This window comes from Lepeophtheirus salmonis, chromosome 2, assembly GCF_016086655.4.
Source record: "Lepeophtheirus salmonis chromosome 2, UVic_Lsal_1.4, whole genome shotgun sequence".
Classification (NCBI taxonomy): domain Eukaryota; kingdom Metazoa; phylum Arthropoda; class Copepoda; order Siphonostomatoida; family Caligidae; genus Lepeophtheirus; species Lepeophtheirus salmonis.
In genome coordinates, this window is record NC_052132.2 from 27,042,458 (window position 1) to 27,067,696 (window position 25,239).

Below are 25,239 nucleotides of genomic sequence, written 5' to 3' on the forward strand. Positions count from 1 at the left end.
TATTTGGCAAAAATTTCGATATTTGCTCTGATATTTTACATGATATAAGCAGAATGAAAAGTGGTAATGGAAAAAAAAATGTTCAAATTTTATAGACAGGAAGTAATACTTAATGCACATAGTTTACACACTTTCATGAATGCATCTATCATGACTTATGTACTTCTTCAAAAGAGTGTGACACAAAATTTGCCTATTTGGTTATTACATAAGGTAAAAAAATAAAATATATTCATTATAAAGGCTTGTCAAGTCTTCCATAGAAATCACTCTCTTTTTTATTAAACGACCATCTTGGTAACACTACTAAGAAGCATTATATTTTGTTAATCCCAATATATATAAACAAAAATTTAAATTTTTTTGGAGAAAAATTTCAAATATTTAATTTTTTGGAATAAATTTTCCAAAATGTATAGCTATTCACATAAAATTTAATTTTTTTCCAAAAAAATCCAAAATCCACAGCTATAAAAAAAAAATTCAAAAATGAAATTTTTTGCTCTGCTGCATAATTTGCTCCAATAGTAATAAAAATAGTATTCAAAGCCAAAAATTCCTTAATTTGTTGAGGATTTTGCAGATTAATGAAGGAAGCATTACCAAAAAATGAAATTCCACGAAGATAATATTTTTCTTAGTATTCAACACAAAAAAAAATTATTAACAGGCATACTGCTATATATATATAAAGTATGATCAATGGTGCAATAAAGGAATATGAAATACCTTAACTTAAAGCCTAGCTCACACATACAAGACGTCTCCAAAGGATGGCCTACCAATTTTGCATTTCCAGAAATCTTGCGACATGGAAATTTTCAAAATATTTTTATTTGTCTTAGGATAGCCTACCAATAGTCCTATAAGAGTCGTGCGAGTGTCTTGCGACACCCCCTTCATCGTTGTATGACGTGTCACCGTCTAGAAAATATATATCCTGCGATAGTTGCACAACCATCGCGGTACTGGCGTGCGATGGTCGCACGCCAGTACCGCGACACAATATGAAATCTGGGATAATATGAAGTCGTCCCTGGGAAGTCTCAGGACAGCTGTGTGACAATCGTGCGACATCAGTGGGATAACATGCATACGCCCATACGATTATTTACAAAAAAAAAAAAAAAAAAAAAAAAAAAAAAAATGCTGCAATCTACTAAAAGTGTCGCAAAATTACCTTGGGACGCCTTAGCGATGCCGTTGCGACACCCTAACGACGAAAAAATGTCGTGAGACAGATCTAAATTTTTTGGACAGTTCGAAAAAATCGTAAGGCCTTGCAACCTCCAATATTGTGTGTAAAATCGTACAACTATCATACTAGAATCCCACAACCTTTGCAACAACCCCTATTTTTCAATTTTTTTGCGTCGTAACACCCACTTAATGCAAAATATATGTGATCGCCGCTTAAGATCCATCTTATATGTGGTAATAATGCTTCAAATATAATAAGTGCTTAGGGCGATATAGGTATTCTCTATGTACCATGACTTCTGCAGACTTTGCAAATAGCTATCAATAAGAGCATACATATATTTGCATTATGGTTTTAAAAAATGATCATCAGTCAACTCTGAGTGTATGTTCAGTATCAAATAAAATTTAATGACGGGAAAAGTAGTAGACTTACACTTGAAAATGATATAAATTTGGCTCATAACTTGAGGGCGTTAAAATTAAATATTTATAAATAATTTATTTTTAATATAATTACATGAGATATATTGATTTTAGTTTATTCTTAATTTCAAATTTTTTATTAGATTCATGAATTAAAATTATGTTATATTTTATATAATTTAGACATAAATTTGGAGCTTAAATAAAAAGTTAATAAATTTACTCATTGTTGTATCTTTATTGGTCATAGTATTTAATTGTAAAAAACATAAAGTGAGGTGCATGTTGAATTGTCGAGATTTTCACATTTAAATCTTTGAAAAAAATCGCTCAAAACTATTTTTGAGTTATCAAACTAGTAATACAAAAATAAGATGAAAAAAAAAATGATCTCAAATGGTTCACGATAGATCAATTAATTAATATATTATATATTTTCATGACTGAATATTTATACAAGGTTGATCTTATCTAGTCGTACAGATTTTATTATTTTCAATCCGGAATGACATTGGTTTCAAAATCACAGAGGAGGACAAAACGACATTTTATCTCTGAATAGAGCAAGCTGAGACGATTGGAAAGACTAAAGAAGATTGTAAATTTTCTAGAGGCCATTAAAAATTCGGGCTCAGTTTTCCTCTTTTCTTATGCCAAACTTTTTACCGTTGATGCCACTGGGAATAAGCAAAACATTTTCTACATCACAACTAAACATCCAGACAATATCTCAGCCTCAGTGAGAAATGTCTTCAGAACAAAAATTCCAGCCAGAACCATGGTCTTGGGCGTTGTGGAGTCTACCCTCCCACTTTTGTGGAGGGGAAGGAGCAGATCAATGCAGATGCTTACATCCACATTCTAGATGATAAAGTGCGACCTTGGGCCTTTTTTACTCAAGATGGAGCTCCATGTTATCGTGGCGCTAAGACCCAGGGCTTCCTGAAAGAAAACTTTCTGGACTTTTGAGACCTCAATATGTGGTCGCCCTCTTCTCTAGACGTGAACTCCTTTGAATACTCTATCTATGTGCGTCCAGTCTCTAGAAGCTTCCATCAAGATGCTGTATACCAAGCTCGAGTCTGACTACATAGTCAAGATCTGCAAGGGATTTAGGCCTCGGATTATGGTAATAATCCGAGCTGAGGTCACACTATAACACAAGTACTATGTATTTCAGACAACTTTGTTAAAAAATGTCCTCCCAAAATCTCTCGTTTAAATTTTACTATTGAAAAATGGAAGAAAATAAAATGTGTACCACTAGATAAAATCAACCCTGTATGTGCAGATCGAAGAGATATCTTGTCACTGAAAAGGTACTTGAAGTTAATTCAACAAATCTAGAAGATATAAATGACTAATTTAATTAAATAACATCAAAATGTTCAATTATTTTTCGTTATTATATCAAAGAGCTCCATCTGTACAAATCGTAAAAATATAATATTACTACTTACAAAAAAAATATGAAGAAATATCATCCTTATTGAATGACTTAATAATAATAATAATAATTGAAGATGACAGTGATGATATTTTTCTTTATAACTTCTTTAGTCAAAGGATAAAGGTTTTATTTATATGTATGAACGTAAAATATGTCATTTTCTATGAAATAGAGTAATTTGAGACATTGATTGCTTTATTTTCTTTGTTCTACGGTTTTTTACAACGCAATATTCTTAAGAAAATATATATATATTTAATTAAAAAATAGTATTCCTTGTTTCAGGATATGATCATTAGAAAAAGATATATATAAGTAGACCAGACAGTTTTGTTTTTCGTTTAATATTTTACTGTGGTGGCAATAAAAAAAATGACGTTTGGCAAAGTTTAAGGCTTCTGAAGTTATTTTTGGCGTAGTATAGACCATTTTAGTTTAAAAAAATAATGAGTTTAAGATAAAAATTGGCTATTTTAGTAATCTTGCACCACCATTCCGGTGTATCCGTCGAAAATATTTTGCACCTTGTTTTGGATAATTTAAGGGGTAATTTAAGATGTGTTGAATGATTTAGGGTTTCCTTATTATAATCTAACATAGCCCATTTTAGCTTAGTTGAATTGATAGTTACTGAACAAAAAAAAAGAAATATTATAATCTATTATTATGTTTGATAAAACAGGAAAACTGCAACATATTAACCCAAAAACGGGACAGTCTAATTTTGACATACTAGTACCCATGACTGATGTACGAATTGACGATTATCCCTCGGGACCCACAGGTCTGATCGGGTTATGTATTTTCAGCCTGCAATTTGTACAAAAATCTGCTCGTTCATGACTTAGTATTTAAATGTCAAAATAAAATTACATACATATTTTTTCAAATCCTGAATTTCATGTGTGAACCTTTTTTATTTTTGGAAAAAACATTAAACGTATTTGAGGGAGGGGTTTTGTCATTTAGGGTGGAAGCTGATATACGTAAAAATATGTGTTGATAAATATATTGTAGAGTAAACTGAAGTGCTGATTTCAAGGATAAATAATTATGTAATTAAATTTGAAACTATTTGGCGAAAATTCATATAAAGAATATATACAGGGTGTGGCAACGTAAACTCCATTTCGCAAAAGACAATAAAACAAGTTTCATATATCAAAAAAGTTTTATTTTTGTTTCATAATGATACACATTCAAACTATAAGTTTTGAAAATTATATTAGATCAGGGGCATCTACAGGGGGTGGACTGAAGTGGATTTATCCTCCTCCCAAATTAAGGATTTTTCGCTTTTTACTACAAATTTTTTGTTATTAGCATTAGATTTTTGAAATTTAAAGAAAAATCCAAAAACAAAGCCCCCCGCCCCAAAAATAATAATAATCCTACGGATACCCATATAGATAGGTGACGTCTTTTATTGCCCAGACACTGAATAAACCGAACTTCGGTCTTTTAACATTAGAGGATTCTTTCATTTGTTTGTTTATTTTTAAATCTTTTCATTGAGAGGTTTTAGGCGGATAGTTTCTTTTTGTACAAAAATATGCTGAATTTAATTATGAAGATACTTTTTCCATAATCAGATGAATAGTCGATAATTAATAATTGGTCATTTTGAAAAAGTCTAAAATATGATGGTTTTTGGCGAAATAAATAGGACTTCATTTACCCGATTTCAACAAATCGCAACAATTTAAAATTCTTGGATGACACTATATCAGATGGTAACAATTACAACTATCTACAATTATTATCCGTAGAAATATTTGCATTCAAAGAATTTCGCAAAATTTAAATTATGAAAATGAATTGAAAAAATCATTTTTTTGTATATTAGAAGCCTAAGTAATTAACTCATTTACATAAATCTCAACAATAAAAATTGTAAAGCTAAATTGTAATGAGTTTAATTTAATACGATAACCTCAAATTATTTTTTTGCAATATTTATTTTCGACGGGAAACGCACGTTTATTACTACTCTAATGCAAAATAGCAACTAACTGTATTTCCAAGAAAACTTCAGAATCTCACCTCTATAATACAACCACTCCCATTCTGTTACTATTTTTACATTTTACATGCCATGCATTATAAAAACGGAAGTTATAACTTCCTGCACTCTGTATTTTCTCGTATCAAAAAAAAAAAAAACAGATAATTAATAAAATATCCAAATTCATATAAGATATTATCTTGTACACTCAACATAAGTAACCTAAAGTCTTGAATACTGATACCTAGAGCAGTGGTTCCCAAAGTGAGGGTCGCGACCCCTGCAGGGTTGCAAGAAACAACGGAGAGTCGCAAAATGATATACAAAAAAAGAAAAATGTAATTTAAATGGACATTACTTCTAATGCCATCAAAACTTAAATAATGATGAATGTACATATTTTTTATAAATCTCTTCAGGATAATTTTAAGAAGTATTTCCGAGAACATAGCACTCCACAAAAACATAACTTACTACGAGCCCTTTACCGACACAGCTAATCATCTGTCTTGTGATATGGAAGATACGATTATCGAACTTTCATGTAACCAAACGCTAACAACAGTTTTTGATTCTATAACACTTGAATAATCCTGGATTTTTGTGATCAATGAGTACCCACTGCTTTAGATTTACTTACACTATTTGGCTCAACTGTTTTATGTGAAAGTCCCTTTTCTGCATTAACATATATCAAAAATAAATACGGATTGCAGCTTACTGTGGAGGATGATCTTCCAGTTGCTGTTTCCAAAATTAAATGTAGAATAACCTTGCTTTGCTCAATGCACATCCGTCACATTAACATCTTGATTCGTTTATAAATCTATCCACATCCACAGCCTGTAATTTTATTTGTTTGTGAAGCTCAATTTTGACTTCATTTACTGCAAAAAAAAAAAGAAGAAAGAGAATTGATATTATCGAAAGGATTCCTAGTAGTAGTAGTATTTCTAAGAATCCTAATACTATTCACCTAACTGGAATAGGGATGCTACTTCAATTATAAATATCCAGGCTCGGAACAACGCCACTGAACCTTTTATCAGAGTAGCCATTCCTCAAAGTCAACTAATTAGTTTTGTCTCTTCACCATTTCGACTTCTTTGTGAACGCGCACTAAAAGAAGTAACCGAGAAACAAAAAAATAATTAGAGGTAATTATTGATTCATAGTTTCTTTTCGGAAAGGTTATCAGGAAAAAAAGGGATTAACTATTCTTGATAAATGAGAAATATCAAACTTATAGAATATAAAAATAGAAATATACTTAAATAAAAACAAATGAACACTAGAAATTAAGTAATAATAAATAAAAATTCGTATTTTTAAAAGTTATATTGGCACTTTTTGTAGTCCAAAATTATAAATAGGTAGAATAAGGTGTCTTATTTGGCATAAATGAACAACAAAAGTATATTTAATAATAATATATGAGACACTTGATATCAAAAAACGATATTTGAGCAGTTAATGGGAAAAAAAACCGTATAAACAAATGCGCATTATAAGCGATACCTAATGAAAAAATATATTTATTGGCTGCATGATTTGAACTAAAATACTCATCCTTTGAGGTATGTTAGATAAAGATTTTCTTAAAATTGTTGCAAAATTTATGCTCCATCTATAATACTTAATGAAACAAAAATCCTGTAACTGATTTCAAATCGATAATCTTAAAAAAACAACTTCAAAATTTCCTTTTTTTCGACATTTTACAGATTTTCAGATCAAAATACGTCCATGAAGGAACATTTTCTTGAACGTTTTTAAAAACAGTTTATGGTACGTCAACGGACAGTGAAATTATTTTTGTTCCCATTGATTTTTACATGTTCAAACATGTACTCAGACATTTTCGAATTCATTCTTTTTGTGTTTGGGAGCAAATTAATACATGTTCTGTATCTATATTAGTCAAAACTAGAGGTACATCGGGTTTTGAAACAGCTTGCGGGCTTAGGGGCCAAAATATGTAAGTATATACAATAAAATTATTCCAATATCGAGAGAATAAAATATATTTTAAACATCAGGATGTAATAACTGTATGATGAAGTCAAATATCATAGAGAATTTTAATTTTTTGGGGGGAGGAGGCTTGATTTTGTATGAAATAATTTCAAAATTAAAGTTTTTACTCACTTGTAGAGTTTGGTGGAATGACCTTTTTTTTTAAAGAAATTCTTTTAAAAAAAAATTTACCATTAATATTTTTGTTCCAAGCCAAAAAATATTTTGGTACAAAACAAAAGTTTTTTCATTGAGAAGGTTGAGGGGTGGGGGAGGGGGTCAAATCGAAAATTGCGTCATGGATTCGTTGTAAGGGAATTATTTTACATTATAATTAAATGTGAGAATGGAAGGTTATGGCACGGGCTATCTAGAGTAGAAAAAATGAGGTTCGGAGGTTTCGGAAATCTGAAGAATGAATTTTCTTTTCCTTAACAGTTGTCATTATTATTTAATTCCTGAGTTGTGAACTTCCTTTCTAAAATAGATTCAATTACATTGTAAAACCTGATAAACATTCGTTTGTCACATAAAAGACGGAGAGGAACATTGAGGATGTGTTGCAGAGTTATAATTGTAAGTCCTTGTTGGACTCAGAGTAGATGCGGAATATAAACTGGGGATCGACATCGGACATCGGAGTAATTCGTGCCAATGTTCTTTTTTATTTCCTTCTTTCCCTCCTCTCTTGTTCCAGCAGATTGTAGTTGATCTTCTCCAAAATATTCTTCAAATTGTCAGGCTTACCATCTTGATTTTCGTTTTTCTTTTTTAACATTTCCATTATACACACGATTTCATAACTAATAATCATATTTAAATTCATATATATTCATTTTATAAATGCTTACTTCAGAGCCCGAGAAGTGAAGGCCACGACAATCTATTAAATAATGAACAAAAAAGAAAAAAGAAGACACACAACAACCCTTTTTCTTTTTTTTTAATTGCTAAACTTAGTTTTTTCTTTACACATATCCCTTCTTTAGCTATACCACCTTGCGTGGTTCTATTGTGTATTTACCATTATTTGTTTTAAAGAAATTGTAATTATTATTAATTTTAATAATTTTTTAGTTAAATTAATCTTACATTCTATAAAAATAGGTGAGTTCTTTTTTTCTAACAGTAGTCCACAAAGGTAGGTGCTATATAACCGTTGGTTTGGCGTTAAACAGTTTTTTTTACTACATATATCTCATTTTAACTAATTCTAAGTACTAAATCAAAAAAATAATAATGATAATAATTATATAATTTTCTATGGTATAGTTTAATCCTTAAAATGAATATATATGAGTTCAACAGAAATTAAACTCATTGGTGAGTATGAAATGTATTTTATTCTTCGAATTGACGAACAAAGTAAGAGTCAATAATATATGTATAATATCCTTTCGGTTAAACAGTTTAATAATTAATACAACTACTGAGTATTAGCCCACAGATACTCTAGGTAAATCAAAGAATTCATAGAAAGGATTTGCAAATTAACATTTTTAATCCAATTTGTTGAATAAATATACTTACAGTAAAGGCAAAAAAAAAAAAAAAATTTAATAAAATTAAATTCTATTTCTTGGGAATATTCTTGTATGGAGGTATATTCTTCAAAAATTCTTAAAAAAGTTACCCAAGATGAATAAATATTCTATTGGATGGAATAAAGAAGTACCAATTAAATTAATTTAATTATACAATCCAACTTTGGCCGTATTTTGAGCCTTCGAGAAATCATCTTCATGTAACATCATTTTAAAAGATAGGCATTATTAATCCACTTGCTCTATTGCGTTATCACTTTGTTAAAATATATATTCAGTCAATCCTTTTAAAATGTTAGTAGCGTCTGCAGGCGGCGGAAAATTTTGGTGGTGTTATCCAAAAAAAAAAAAAAAAAAATTGCCGTGTAGGAAAATTTGAATGGGAAAACATGTAAAAATATTTTTCTTCTTAGTCTTATTTTGTGGATGGACCTACAATTTTTTACTCTAGAACTTAAAAAAATTTACTAAAAACTTAAGCCCCACCCCCCTCAAAAAAAAAAAAAAAAAAAAAAAAAACACCTGCGGACGCCCCTATCTGTACATATATTTTACAAAAGATATTGAATATAAGTCAAGTCAAGTATGGGGAGGAGGTGTTATTCCCCCTGACCAGTGGTGTCGGAACCAAAAGAGTACCATTGGCCCCCATATGTGCAGAATTCTTATAGACATCACCATAAAAAAATTCCAGAAAATGTTTATTCCTTCCAATTTAGTCTCTCCCCAAAAATTTAATAAAATACAGTTTCTTGTCAAATATGGCATTAATGAAATAAAGTTATGCAAAATTGTAAAAAAAAAAAAAACAACGCAATACTCCCCTGAGAACGTCCCCATTATATAATTTCCCCCCTTACCCACCTGACTTGCAAATGCATTCTTCCGCAGCGCCCCTGACTATCATCTTCTTGCCAAACTTGAATAACAGACAGTTTTTTTGTGTACCCCAAAGTTGTATTTGTACCACAGTTTGAGAAACGCCGCCTTAAATTATTTTTCAGAATATGAAGTCCTATTAATGAGAACTGAAAATATCATTTGTGGCAAAATATGACTTTGAGTCCAGGATGATATGTTCACACGTTCCACAACAATAGCTACACATGGAAACAGTCAATTGCCCTATTAGTATTCATTCCAACAAGATGCCTCAGCTCCTATTACGCAATTGGTCAATTTCTTATTATTCCCTACTCAAATTTCAAACCCATGGAGTAAGTGACTCAAATATAATATGCCCATATCACTATACAACATAAAGATGGTATTCAAAACAAAATGAGAGTGATTCCTTTTTCAATTTTGTGGATATTGTAATAAGGCCATGATATGAGAACATAAACGTTTAATTCATTTTAATATAAGAGTCATCCCCCTCCATACTTTTAACGCTTCTCTAGTTATTTGCGTGTCTATATATTAGAACATAATATCATGACTATCAAACATTGAAGATGAGAAGTAAGTCGACCGATCCCTCCAGTGAATTCATTTAAACATTTGCCACTTTTTATCTTACAAAATTACAATAAGACAAACTTTTATGTCCTATAGATAGAAAGTGTTCATGTGACGTCGGCATTGTAGATATTGGGTATTTGGGGGGCTTAAATAACTAAATATTATAAGAATGAATCCTTCTTTATATATATGTCATCTACAAGATGCAACTCGTATAAGAAAATTGTAGAAGCTGCAATTTCATTGTCATAAAATATATTATTTAATTGCAACATTGGTCATTCTAATGACCAACTATTCATTGATACAATCATTTCATTTTGAACTATTGAAATTAAATGGTTATTATGTATGTATGAATAATATAACTGTGGGCATTTGAAATTTATAATGTGCCATAGAATACTTATAAGTTATATTATAGTAATTTGAAACTCAAATAGTTAAAAATTACAGTATTTATACATCAATCATAAATGGAATATTCAATTATTGCATTATCCTCATCTCAAGTATTGGAAATCCTTCATTTAAAAGAAATCCTTTCATTTTGTGATCGCCACATGTACACAACATATTTATTAATATTAAGGAAAAAGTGGACTATTGTATGTCACAGTGTGGCTAACGAATTAAAGTGCTCAAACCTTACTGTCTATCAAAAATATATCCCTCTAATCCTTAGTTTTATTTTATGTATGACCCTTTATTTCTTAAAAATATGTTATTACATCGTTATACTATGTCATTTCCATATTGTTGATAAAAATTAACATTTTTTTACTCTTAAAGCCATTTGATGAAGTTTCATCAAGATTTTTTGGAAATTTGTAGATTTTGATTTTATTTATTCAACTATGAGCTTCAAAGATGGCGTCGCCTTCAATAGTGATGCAATATATGACGTCAGTGAAAACACTCTATTGTCAACAGGTCTGCGAAAAAATAGTATATTATGCTAAATTGTATTCCTAAGTTAGAGAGCGAAATATATCTCATTACAACAAAAACCCATACCACATTTTGTGACTGTTGACTATTGTTTTATAAAAGTACTCTTTTTAATACGTAAAAGAACACTGTTCTCGGAATGTAAGCATGACGTCATTTAATAAAGAATTATCTGGAGAGTCCTTCGTGACTGATAATATGTACATTCATAGTATATTTTTCTTAGTGTGTCAAAGGAGTGGGTAGGCCCCCCTCATCTACTACAGTATTAGCATCCTTTGTACTTTTTGTATCAAAACAAGAGAGGGGGTAAAAGGCAATTTACGAACAACGTCGAGCAGCGAATTCATAAAGGGCGCTTGCATATTTTAAACATAAAAAAATATAAGCAAGAAAATCCATTACAAAAAATATGGCGGCAATTCGGGCATGCCAAGAAAGATTCTTTTTCCTTCTTTTGAAATTAATAGAAAAAAAAATAGAGGAGGACGCCGGCGCGCCTTTTTCTGCCTCATTTTCTGTTCACTTCTTTAGTTTGAATTTGATCTTGTATGAGACAAGGGATCACTGCGTTATAAGCTCATAATTAAGGCATTTTTCAGTAAAAATCTAGTGCATTTGATATTATTTTTTGGTTTCAGACATTCTCTCTATCTGTAGTTGTGACACCAAGGCGATCAGTGCATATTTTATACATACATTAATATATCTAGAGAAATTTGTTCCATTATTCATTTTATAAAAATGCGTGGATTCGAGTGCAACTCCGTCCGATCTTTTGTTTTACTCACTCTATTCGTTTTTGGAGGTAAGAAAGAGTTTAATTTGAGACAACGTTGTTGGTTCAAATGTCCCTTCTTTCCCTTTCTTTTTTTTCTTTTTTTTTGTCTTCTCTTTATATATTTTCTCTGTGTTGGAGTTTGCAAATCTCTTTGGAGGCCGCAAAATTTGCTTTCTCTATGAGTTTCTCTTTTTATACATATATATTGTTTGGAAGTTGAATACACACCCATTTTATGTGCATATGACTGTTGATGACTCCGTTTTGCGAGGCCCTTTGCACTGAGAGGGGAGGAGGGAAACTGAATAATATGATTCCACGACTCATCCCCCCTTCTTGAATAACATCCGTCCGTCCTAACACGTTGATAATCCTTGAAGATAAATAAATACTTCATTGATCAATAGATCTTGGACTGAACTGTTCATTCCCCTCCGCCCAGGTTATTAAGGGGTATTCCCCCTCCTTTATTAAAGGCCATTATTTTTAGCAAAAAATACAACCACATGTGGCCCGTCAACACAAAAGCAAGCTACAATGATTATATTCTTATTTTTTGACGAATTATCGTCCATATTTATATCAACAAATTATTCTAATGTATCATTTGGCTATGTCGTAAATTGAGCTTGAAGTAGCCAAAATTGGCCTTCCCCATAAAATAATGAGAAATTCATAGAAGAGGGCTATATTGGCTATAATATAAGTCTCATTAATCAAACAGTGGCTATAAAAATTTCTAAAATTATTGAGTATATTTACATAAATTCATTAATATTTCCAATATACGGAAATGTACGCGATGAGACAGGTTTTTCATTAAAAAAATTCATAATAATTATATTGTCTTTCACATGTTCTCCAACTAAAGGTATATGTATGTAGTGTTCAGCTACACGAAATTGCCTCGATCATCTTGCTGTTCCAGCACTCCGCCAATTGCTTTGTCGGACGCCTCGACAGTCAGAAAAATGTCCCTCTTGGGGGAATAATGCCCAAGGGTAGCAACACTGGAAAGAGTATCCCGTAATTTGAGGAACCATGATTTGGGCTTGCTCGCCCAGAAGGGACAAATCTTAAATTGCCCTACTATGTGAGAAACTTCAGGACTTGCCTTAGATTGACTCATGTTTAGTGTTTCTGGAATTGAACGTGGTAATTGAAGGCTAACACTTCTTTATTTCAGTATCCGAATAAAATTGGGAGGTACAATGTCTCAAAGGAGATCAACTTGTGTAGCTGAACACTACATATATATGGTATATAATTATTTAATCACACTGAAATTTCACGGATTTTGAATAATTAAATAATAAGTATTATTATTTGTACACTAAATATGTGGTCAATCAACTGTCTTTAGCTACAAAAATGCTGTTTGGAATCACTATAATATTATGTAGTGTAGAAGCGATACGAATGTTTCTCTACCAGTTTTGGCACCAAGATAAGTAGGGATATATAAATTTCATCGTGAGAAATTCATTAAAAAAAGGTTTTGTTGGTAATCTGCAAGATATTAGTGCTCTAATTAATTATTTTTCTCTAAATCCAAACGTATTTGAGAGCAAGGAGCACTAAAGTGATCTATGTCAGCGTATATATTGTCAAATTTGCCAACCTATCCTTTTCTTTTAATGTACACTCACGAAGATCTAAACAATTCTTACATCTCTGAATATAGGTCCCGATATTTTTGTATTTTTCGTTACTTATTCGACTGAAAATATGAAACATAATTGTATTGCAGATCAGTTCACATGCACTCACAGGGGCGATATCATGATTTTTGTTTGAGTTGTGGGCTAGCTCCGAATTTTTTTACTTTTTTTTTGTTTATTAAAATATATTTTTATAAAGAACAATTTTTGTTTATAACGTTTCAACAATGCAAGTACTGATTCCAATAGTAGTTTAATATAAAGCCGTTTTAAATGCATCACTTGGTACCCGGTATATCGTACAACATTAATTGTATGTACTTGGTGTTTGTTATTGCTATCCATTTTGAAGTTATTACGGATTTATGAATTCATGAGAAGGGGTCTTTCTTTAGTTCTTCGATGGTATCATCATCATTTGCATATCAATGAATAATATAAGTATACATTACCTGCCTTTATGGAGCTACATATATGGAACATAATAATAAAAAATAATCCAGGACACGTAAAAGTGAATTATTAATTGAATCTAATCCTTCTTTCAAAAAGGTTATTCCTACATACTTTTATAAATAGCTTAGTTAGCTAAAGACAAAAGAGCAGTTCTACCAACGGTTATTATTATTGCTATGTTCATTGATGATGGTAGCAGGAATGAGAGTTCAAGCAGCAGTCTCTATAAAAAAAACCTTAAAAACGGTTTCTTCTGTATCAACCAGGTAGACATACCTTGACTTGACTTCTTTTTGTGTGTGTTCTTGAGAATATCTATTTATTCGTTAATATTATTACATGTATGTATAGTTCGTGTACAAGTTGTAACTTGTACACCGATATTGTACAAGTTGTAACCCACAAAAAAATGAGAATAAAGTGTTGAAAGCCTTACTTGGGATAAATAGAATGTCATGATTAAATATTATAATAGATGTTCATAATTGGTGTAATTTCTGACTTATTTAATGAAACTGACTAATTGATCAACATTCCGTCGCAAATTTTAAAGTTTATATGCCCACAGTTATGTTACTCCTAAATAACCTAGTCATTTTTATTCCCAAAAATGAAATGACAGCATCCATTGATAATTAAAATAACTGGTACAATAGGATGTCCCTTAAAAATCATTATTTCCTTCATAATAATACTTCCATGAGCCAAATATTTTTGATTTTAATTAATAATTGTCCCTCGCTTCCTAATGCCTATATTAGAAAATTAGCTGGGAAAAATTTCTATATATCCAATTATTGTATCACAAATTATTCGTTCTACAAAACGAATCATTATTTGGTGCACTCTTTTCTTCTCGATAATGGTAAAATTTACGTTTATTCTACGTATCATTTGTGTTCAAAAATATACACGTTAGCTAATGTGGAGAAATTTATAATTTAGTCTAAAGTTTAAGAGCCAATTCAGAATGTTGCTCAATTTTGTATATATATTTTAACTATTAAAACTGATTAAATGAAGGGAGATAATGATATTTTTTTAGATTGATTTTGTATGTACACTGTAAAAGCCACCCTACTAAACAAGTTGTTCCTATTACACAACTCATAAGTGTATTCTTATATTCTTTGCTCCTATCAAGAATAATTAGCTACTATATAAATTAATTAAACGAGGCTTTGTCTAATCATATTATAAATGTGTTGAAGAATTTAAGAGCCAATGAATATCTTGAAATTAGAAGCAATTTGTTGTTCAATACTATTTCTTAATTTAGGTATAAAAAATAAATAATTATAATTATTTGAGCTATGTATTTCTTTGTTTAGTATCTGAGTAAGCGAATATATTTATTATATTTTTAATAATATCTGCGCTTCTTCACCTTTCTTGACCTTCTTTTAAGCCGTTTGGAGCATAAGAAAAAATGTGTTACTATGCCTGAAAAAAAAAAACAATAATATAAGTATAATAACCAATAGTCATAAAAAATCTCCTTGAAACAAGATTCATTTCATATTTTGTTACTTGTTAAATGTGGAAATATATGTTATTGTAGTCCACACTACATGAATGTGGCCCATCAACATAAAGGCAAGCTAGACTGATTTTCTCAAAATTGAGTGTGGATTTGAATTTTATATTCCTATCAATAAATTACTCGTATTAACCCTTTAGGTGTGTCGCAAATTGAACATGAAGTAGACGAAATTGATAATCACAATAAAAGAATGAGAAATTGATAGAAGGGGGCAGATCTGGTCTAATATATGTATCTTAAATCAAGTACTCAAAACTGTATCTAAAATTCTTGAATATCTTGTTTCATCTCATAAATTATAAATTTGAATATAAACCCTATGATTGACTCAAATATGTTTAATAATATTGGCTGTATGTTTATATTAATTCGAAAGAAATTATCCTTCTCTTGATTTTTGTTCAAGATTGTTTTTATGTTGACACACTACAAATGTATTTACATAATTCACACACTATAAAGGGGGAAAACAAAATGATTAAATGTAATTTTCTCTCTACTCATTATTCGTGAATTATTCTCTTTGTATCTCCTCATATCACAGTTTTTCAAGGTGTAATATTTTACTTTTATGAGAAAAATGACTAATTGCTGTAGAATCATATATGTATATGGATATTTCATCTATTTCAAAGAAATGCCCATTAGGCTGGATTTCGTGTTTCATTTCTAAATAACTTTGACGTGTGTTACTTATGTGGATTTTATACGCTTAATCCATTTTTATATATTTTTCTTTGTTTCATCATCTTTCTATATAAAGAAATATAACCATAAGAGGTTTTAAACAACTTACAAAAAGCACTTAACCATTTTGTATGTTTATTTTGTCTTCAATACAAATTTAATATGTGAAATTGGATGAGTCAATTATGAATTAGTTATCATGTTACTCCTCTCTCTCTCTAAAGTTTTATTAAGAAATAAATGAAAGACTATTTTCAATCCCCACCTTTATTCTTTTTAAATTGTTATTAATTGTAATTTGAGCAAGTTGGCTATCATTACTTCAAGGCTTTGTTTGATTTTTGTTTGTAGATCGATAGATTGTTTGATTTGAGTTAGGATTAGAGGTTCTATAAACAAATATGTATGATTATATTCATATATGAAATATACAACAAATACGCTTTAATTAGAGAGATAACCCCTTTTTTATAGGCTATCACACTACCCCTATTAATACTATATTTATAATAATAAATTAAAATCCATTTTTTGATACTATTTTTCTATAATAAAATACATCTTTCTTTTTAATTCCATTATTGCACTTGTATGTGTTAACTATAGGGGGTTTTCACGTGACGTCAGCATTGTTGATGGAGCCAGATTGGGGTCTAAACAATGAAAATGCTTTATTTTTATTAAAAAAATATGTACTAAAGATGTCAAAATGGCACCAATATTTAAAAGGACTCATAACCTTATTGTCCATCAAAAATCTATCCATCTATTGCCAAGTTTTATTATCCGACCCTAAAAATATGATATTATATCGTAACACAACCTTCATTCCATGATGTACATATATAAAAATTAACCATTACAATAGATAGAATAGGATATTTGTCTCGCCCTAGATATTACTTTGATTTAATTCTAATTCAGTCACAGTGTTTATCCTTGGCATCAAGTAGTATTCAATGCATATGTCGTTGGGTCTTCTTTATTGTTAAAGCCATTTGCCGGAGTTTAATAAATATTTATTTAAAAAAATTCCATTTTAAGTAGTAAAAATAATGGTTGCCCCCAAAATGGCGTCTCCTTTAATTATGATGGAATTTATGATGTCAGTGAAAATGATCTATTGTTTGTAGAGCCGGCATGGTGGGGAGTTAGGTAGGATATTATGTTGTCATATGTATAGTTAGTACGCCATTTTACAATATATTAACTTCCAATCACATTTGTTTTTTACATTTTTATACGCCAATAGTTACTGCCCTACCCATCCTTGCCATATTTATTTGTATAAATAACTATCAGTGGTCGATTATTAATTATGGATATAAACCTTAATATTAATCACTGATTAATAATGCTCATATCCATAGATTTGAAATTAAGAATGCTTACACATCAAGGTTTCTTATCGATTGTGTATCGAATTATGATCACCTAACTTAACATTTTATACTCACAATTTTTTAGAGCAGCATGTTTTTCTTTTTAAAATTTGCAGTATGTGTTTGATTTTCCTTTTAAGGTCTGTGTACATTCAAGAATTTGTCATGTGCGTTGCAGAAAGTACATTCCTCTTGTACACATACATATATCAAAGTTTATTCGTTTCTGTTATTTTTCCGTAGGTGGGAGGAGATATGGGAATAGCATACTCATATATATGTAGGGTATATACTTCCTTAACCCTGTTATAAAATGATGCATCGGTATGGTCGGTCATATATCTTTCTTAAATATATATATATAATGTCTACTATAGTTTTCTACTCGGGGAAGCAGTATTTTTTAATTGAGTGCCTCCTCTCCTGACCCATATATGAATGTGTCCATCCGTTTTTATTTTATCTTTAATATTATTTATGGAACTACAAATTTTTTCCCTCTCGTTGTGCTAATCATGCCAATGTACATATATATGTATATGTCCATTTGTAATTCTTTCTCTAAAGGATTAAGTATCCATACGCCCGAATATGAGTTATTCCAGCAATTTTATTGTTCTACATATTATAGTGTTATGCATAAGATGATGAACATACATTCAAATTATCTTAAATGATTTTTGAAAATGATTGCCTGTACCTTTCTTTCTTTAAACAAATATAGAACAGGAAATACAATATTCGGCCCGTCAACACAAACGAAAGCTAGTATGATTTTTCTCAAAATTGAGACTGGATTACATTTGGTTTCTTTAACGAATTATTAACGTTTATTTCTTATTAATCCTTTGGGTGTGTCTTTAACGGAACTTAAAATAATCAAAATTGAAAGGGGCATATCGGATCTAACGTAAGTCTCTTAAATCAAATAAAGGGTTTAAACAATAGCTAAAAGTCTTGAGTATTTCAACTGATCAGCAAATATGAATGTAATGCTATAATTGACTCAAACATGTTTATACAGCATTTTGTGGTATTTATAAATGAATTAAAAAAATTAATTTGGATTTTCTTGATTTATGTTCAAGATTGCTTTTATGTTGACTCACCACATTAATATTTTTTGCAAATCGGTTTGACAGCATTGTTATCACACTAAAAAACCTCCGTGTGAGGGAAGGGAAAAAAAGTTTTTAGGAGTGCCCAATTTGACAAATGTATTTATTATAACAATCGTTAAAGTGAAAAAGTTATTTATTACAATAGAATATTTTGCTACTTATAAATATAATAGGATTTGCGTATACACTTTCACATACATATATATTATATACAAATGGCAACTGTCTTTGTTAAATCATTACAGTTTCCGCACTATTATTATTTTAATCACTACTTATTTATTTTGATATCAATTTATACCTATCTTGTAAATGCTTAATCAAGTGTTCAAGGTCTTTTACTCATCAAAGCTTTTAAGTAGTTACTAATCGAGTCAAGAAGAAGATTTTGTGGATAGATGTGTAGTACTAGACTGGTTTTTATATTTGTTTTTGTTAAAATGTTGGGGAAGGGCATAGTCCAAAAATTAAGAAATATAATGTTAGAGCCATATTGATCAATATTTAGGGGTTTTGCAAGGCCTTTGAATTTGTAACTTTTACAATTTTGTGGAGGGAAATTAGATTTAGTACTTGAAAATAGTCTACATATGTCAAAATAGAGCAATTTATAATAAATAATATTTTAGGTGTATAAACAATATTTCAAAGGTGTTATAGACTAAAATATGTTCGTAAAATCGACAAAATATGATCGTATCGCGTATAACACGCCCCCCCCCCTTTATGTATAACACTAGATCTGGTCACTTTTGAGTCGATATCGATGTAAAAAATCCATGTTTAGGCAAAAGAAAGACGTATTTTTCGTTAAATTAATAGCCTCATCCAGGAATCTATAAAATTTGTTAAAAAAGTTATAGCCATGATGATAACGAAATTGATTTTTAAGCACTGCTTTAATAATAAAAAAAGTTTATTATTGCAAAGTAACATACCTTGTTCAATGAAGAAATGTAGATTTCTATTTATAGTATTCACAGAAGAAAATAACTAGTCATTTATATTTATTTGAGTGATTTTATTTAAATTCTCAGTTAGTGAAAGTGTCACGTGTCTCTCTGTTTGAACAAGAGAACATTAAATTACTTGACGTTTATTTGGTTTTCTAATTTATTATTTGAGATTCATTATATAATATGTAGCTCCCGTCAACACAAAAGCAAGCCAATATCATTTTTGTCAATATTGAGGTTGGATTACATTTGCATTCTTCGACGAATTATCGTACATTTATATTAATATATTATTCTTAATAAGCCTTTTGCTTTGTGACAACAAATTGCACTTAGAGTAGCCAAAATGGATACTCACTAGAAAATATATAGTATATAAATATTGAGAATAATATAAGTCTCATAATTCAAACAAAGGTGCATAAATATATAACTAAAAGTCTTGAATATATTTACTCCTCCCACAAATTTGAATACAAAGCCTATAATTGACTAAAATATGTTTTAAATATTGGCTCTATATATTAAATAAAAATATTAATTTGGATTTTCTCCTTTTCTTGTTTTGTGTTCAAGATTGTTTTTATCTTGACTTACCACATATGTACATCAATAATAAATAAAATTGATGCATTTTCCTCTGATGTATTCCTAAATGGACTCGTAACAAACAATATTGTTAATTGAATAATAAACAATATGACCATTTTCTTGCTCATTTCATGCTTACGAATCGTTTAATCAAGTATAATGATACATATGCCACAAATCAATCATGATGATGTTATGATTTTTAAGTTGGAGGTAATTTTAATGCTCGTAATGACTGTCATTATCTTTATCTATTTGGGGTTTGAATCTATGTTGTAAACATGTTTCTAATAGTGGTGGTTCTCATGTGGCATTGACGGATCAGATGTATTACTATCCATGATTACTCTAATATAATTTTGTCTGTTGTTATTAGTCCATTTTGGTCCTCTCTCTCTCTCTCTTCCCCCTCTTTATTATTTGAAGGAACTTCCCCTCAATTTCACTAAAAATGGTTTTTCTCTACTCCCTTATCTAATAATAATGTTATCTCTCTTCACTCTATTTAATTGTAATTGTAGTGAAACGTCTTTCTTTCCTCTTTTTCTTAGAGCGAATACATGGTTTCATACTATCACTCTCTCATGATGGTTTATTATTGTATTAAATGTTATTAATCTAACCCATTAATACCGAGTGGCAGGATTTCTTGACACCCATCAAAATTACTCTTTTGTCATCAAAGTTAGAAATACTTTGTTGAAAAAATGGTGTTGTTGGTTGGTGAATATTTTCTTGAGGGTTTATACCTACTTGGTCCAACACCCAATTCTTTTTTCCGTTCGGTTTTTGAATACCGAACAATATATTATATCTATCTGAAAATCGATACGAATAATTGTCTCATTGTGTTGGAAATGGGCTCACTTAATTTGACGGGGTGGGTAAATTATTTAAGACGCATTTGACGAATTTTAATCTAATATGGAGTACTTTCATCTGCAAGTTTTTATGCATTATGAAGGGGATACAAAATTGGGTACCCATTGAATCTATATTAATAAAGGAGAGTTAACTGTATGTATGAATCTTTGAATCAAATGAAGGCATTTTTGATTTTAAACATTTCAATGTAGATCTTGAAGTCGTTTTGCATTTAGTATCGAGAGTATATAGAGGGTGCACTGTATATAGTGTTCCTTGATATATATCATATTCATATTTTGATCTATCAGATAACAATGTAGTCGTATTAATTAGTGTGCAAGTAGAATCGAGTATGTATACAAGGGTACTGTTTCTGTTTGTTTTGGTGAGTGAATACTCTAGAGATTTTTAAAAAAATCGCAAATTCTAATTGCTCTTTCATTCTTGAGGACAGAATCCGTCATATGAATTGATATATGTATTGAATAGTCGTGTGTGTCTGCTCATGTAAAACTCAGAATAACATTGAGGATTTCTTGGGGGAGTTATCTTCTGTATTATTAAATCACAATTTGTCTATTAACCCACACCTAATTACTTCGGGGCATGCCAAATACTACAACTCAATGAATAGTTTTCTTCTTTGTTTTTTTTTATTTTACGACTTTTTATATCTTTTAATACGAACCTAGTTTTTATAAATTCGTGTTGATTTTTGAAATTCAAAATTTTTACCGCTTAAATAGTGTTACTATATGATTTTGAGAACACTTTTTTTACAAAGAAATAAAAAACATATACTCGCTAGGGTTTACTCAGCTCCACTCAAATCGACAACGACGCATCACTATTTTAAACAAGTAATGAATAACATCAGTATCGACTCCTTCTCGCATCGTGATGATGATTCTTTAAAACCGTTAAAGAAACTTCAAAAGAAAAAATAACAAATACTCTTGAGAAAATTGTTGATATTTTTGTTGGATATATATAAATTCATTAATACTTATAGTAATTTTTAGTTTGCCGTTAGTTTTTTCTTCGTGGTTTTTTGTTATTGCGTTTCTTTGGTTTGCCTTATGTGAAATACCAACTAATAAATGTTATTTATGGTTGTAATAGTATTATTTTATTTTGATAATAATTTTCTTGTTAAAAGAAGGTAAAAAAATTGTGAATAATTTAATGTTTTTTCGGGGTCGTTTTAAATAAGGTTCTCTTGACCAATCTGGACCGCGGAATATCTAAGCTCGTAATTGACTGGTTCTGAAATATTACTATTCATAGTATGACAGCAAGTTTTTATCATTCTCCTCTCCCATGCTCGCATTTGGTACCATAGTACTTCTTAATAGTTTTTGTTCGCAATTTCAAACCCACTTTCTACCTGCGTATCTACAGTGTATAAATCCTCGACGGTTCTATACTTTTATAAAATCAATACATTGAGAATTTTTACTTTTCTCGATATTTATTCAAGATCGTTTTGTATTGACGCCTTTATATATGAATATTATAATGGTTAAGTTAAGTGGTATTTTCTAAATTGTTTTTCTAATTATTCCCCATTATTGGCCCCCCTTAAAGCAAAGTTTATTTTTCATGACATAATGACACTAAAAGGGAAGAATAGTATTTTTTTTTCTGGTTACTCTCACAAAGTTATATTAGTGTTAGATGTCGCTCTGAAAATCAATCTTAGACAGTTATGACTTCTGGGGGACCAAAGTAAGAGGTTCGATCTGGATCCGTCTCGTTTAAAACATATTCTATGGGTGCATTTATGAATAGGTAATGTGAATTTTACAGGGTGCATAATCTATATACGCAACCACTTAGGCGCACTTTTTTTGGGTTAAGGCTGGCACTTATGCAGTTTTTTTTTTGTTTTTGTAAAATAGCTTGTTCAAACCTATACCTGTTGAAAAAATTCAATTGATGAATTCGTTGTCCCAAATATTTGGAAAAGGAACGAAGCCCTCCTTAGAATCCGCGCTGAGGGTCAACCTAGACGTGCTAGAGACCAAGATGACGCCCTGGATCGATATGGCTACCAATAGGAGGCATAACATGTGCAACAGGACTCAACTCCCTTCCACACATAAAAAAAGAGTTTCAAATGGCCCAAGACAATTTTGACGACTTCATATCTCCGGCCCTACAAACTTGCCGAATCTGAATCAGATGGATTTTTTTTGGGTCGACAAGCCAACCGAACCTTCTGATACATCAAAGACGAACTCATAAGTTGGATCAAGAAGGAATTCCAGATACGCCAAGAATCTATCGAGCTGGTTTTATTTTTTTAGTCTGAAAAACAAACAAAAACCTTGTTGTGACACAGATAACATGCGCACCCGGTATGCGCTACAGAACAATAACGTCAAATGAAGTTATATATGTTACTCAAGACATATTTTTACAGCTCAAAAATCATGACAGGTATGGAGAAAACCGGTCCATAGATGGAGACCAAAAAAAAACGCTCCAAGATTTATAAAAAAATTACATTTCGGTCCACCGTCTGTTATAATCGTCGTCTGAACAAATGGGTCCATCATAAATCACTCTTGATGGAACGTAACTAAAAGTTCGATTTTGGACCGAGTCTCAACACTAGTATCTATCTATATTTGCGCTTCACTCGTAAAATACCTATAGCGTACTAGTAATAATACAGGTGATGGAATCTTCTGTTGACGTTCACGTTGGCGTGTAATAGTGGTTATGTTCTATAAATACAACATGAAGAGTAAAGAAAGGAGAATGTACCGTTATTGGTATGTTGGTGGTTGCTGTGTGGTTTGTTGATATTTGTGTGTATGTAGGTCAAATCTTTTGCGTGAGATTGTTAAAACTATTTTATTGTATTTAGTATTTATTTTTGATTGGCGTCAAGAGTGTAGCAGAGCATGATGATGGAACAAAGTTGTTGGATTACCATACGTAATTCATATCACCTGCTGCAACTTTTTTGAATGGTTTTTAATTGTTCAAGTGCCGTTCTTGTTATTCCTCATCTCCGCTTCTCCTAAAAATGGAGAAAGGATTCAGGGTTGTATATATATATATACCATGGATTTGGTTTCAGAGGGGACTTTCATTTATCCCTATGTAACATGATAACCCGAAGCTCCTTACTCTCCTTCGCGTCTACGTTTATAACAAATACCATTATGATTTTCAATAGAGGAGACGGTGTTTGATTTAATTAAAATTTGTTCAAGTTTCAAAATCTGATAACACATTGGCCATACGGTTTTTTTTTTTTTTTTTTTTTGAAAATATATCCATGATTATATTTTAGGGCGGTTTGTCTTTCAATTTGGTACAAATTTCGATTACAGCTTCTTTGGAAAAGTTGCCATGTTGTATAAAAAATAACTCATACAAAATTCCATTGATATTCTTCGTCATCTTTCGGACGTCCATTTTTGTAAAAGTTTTAAAAAAATGGCATTATTATTAATAAGCTATGGATCAAAAAGAGATAATCACGTAAGGAAATTTTGATCATATTTTTGGACCATTCTTTCCTGAAAATGTACAAAAAAAGTATATTTTGTTGTCAGCTTTCGATGTCTCTGCTTCTTTTCTCCTGATCAGTATTCTGAACGATGATGATTGGTTGAATTAGAATGATCACTTTTTAAAGTGTTGAACAATTCTCAACAAATTTTGAATCATGATTTCATAGTTGGTAAGAATTGGTTAACTACCAACTAGTGCTATGTCGTTCCTTATTTATTCGGTTTAGTCTAGTCTTAGGATCTCTCTTTTAGACCGGTTCTTGGGACTGTCAATACTAGGACTTATTAAACAAAGAAGAAATAAAGTTGAAAGATTTCAGGTTTTAGGACTGAACTGGAAGGGACTGTTGTCTTCAGTCCTAGACAAGGACGGACAAAACACTACCAACAACTGATAATGGTTATTTTTTCAATTTCTTTTATTAAAAATAAAGTTGGATCATCAAAATTGTCTTATGTTATTCTTTCCTCATGGCAACTTTTCCGCTCTAGTCGTAATTGAAATTTGAAAAAAGTTGAAAAACAAACGATCCTCAAGAATTTATTATATATTTAAATATGCAATAGTATTAATGAACTCCCATTCTGCTATGATTATCATAGTAAAA

General features: G+C 30.5%; 1 protein-coding gene across 6 annotated transcripts in view; it reads left to right on the forward strand.

Annotated features, from left to right (window-relative positions):
* The first annotated feature begins 11,580 nt into the window (after positions 1-11,580).
* LOC121113528 (fasciclin-3) overlaps positions 11,581-25,239 on the forward strand; it is a 65,229-nt gene continuing 51,570 nt past the window's right edge. For 2 of the 6 annotated variants that reach the window (XM_040707325.2, XM_040707329.2), the window contains exon 1: positions 11,588-11,864. In XM_040707325.2, the coding sequence (XP_040563259.1) occupies positions 11,801-11,864 (64 nt within the window). In that variant the 5' untranslated portion in view covers positions 11,588-11,800. Of the gene's footprint in view, positions 11,865-25,239 lie in introns of all 6 variants that reach the window. The other 4 variants (XM_040707324.2, XM_040707328.2, XM_040707326.2 and 1 more) reach the window with 3 other exon arrangements.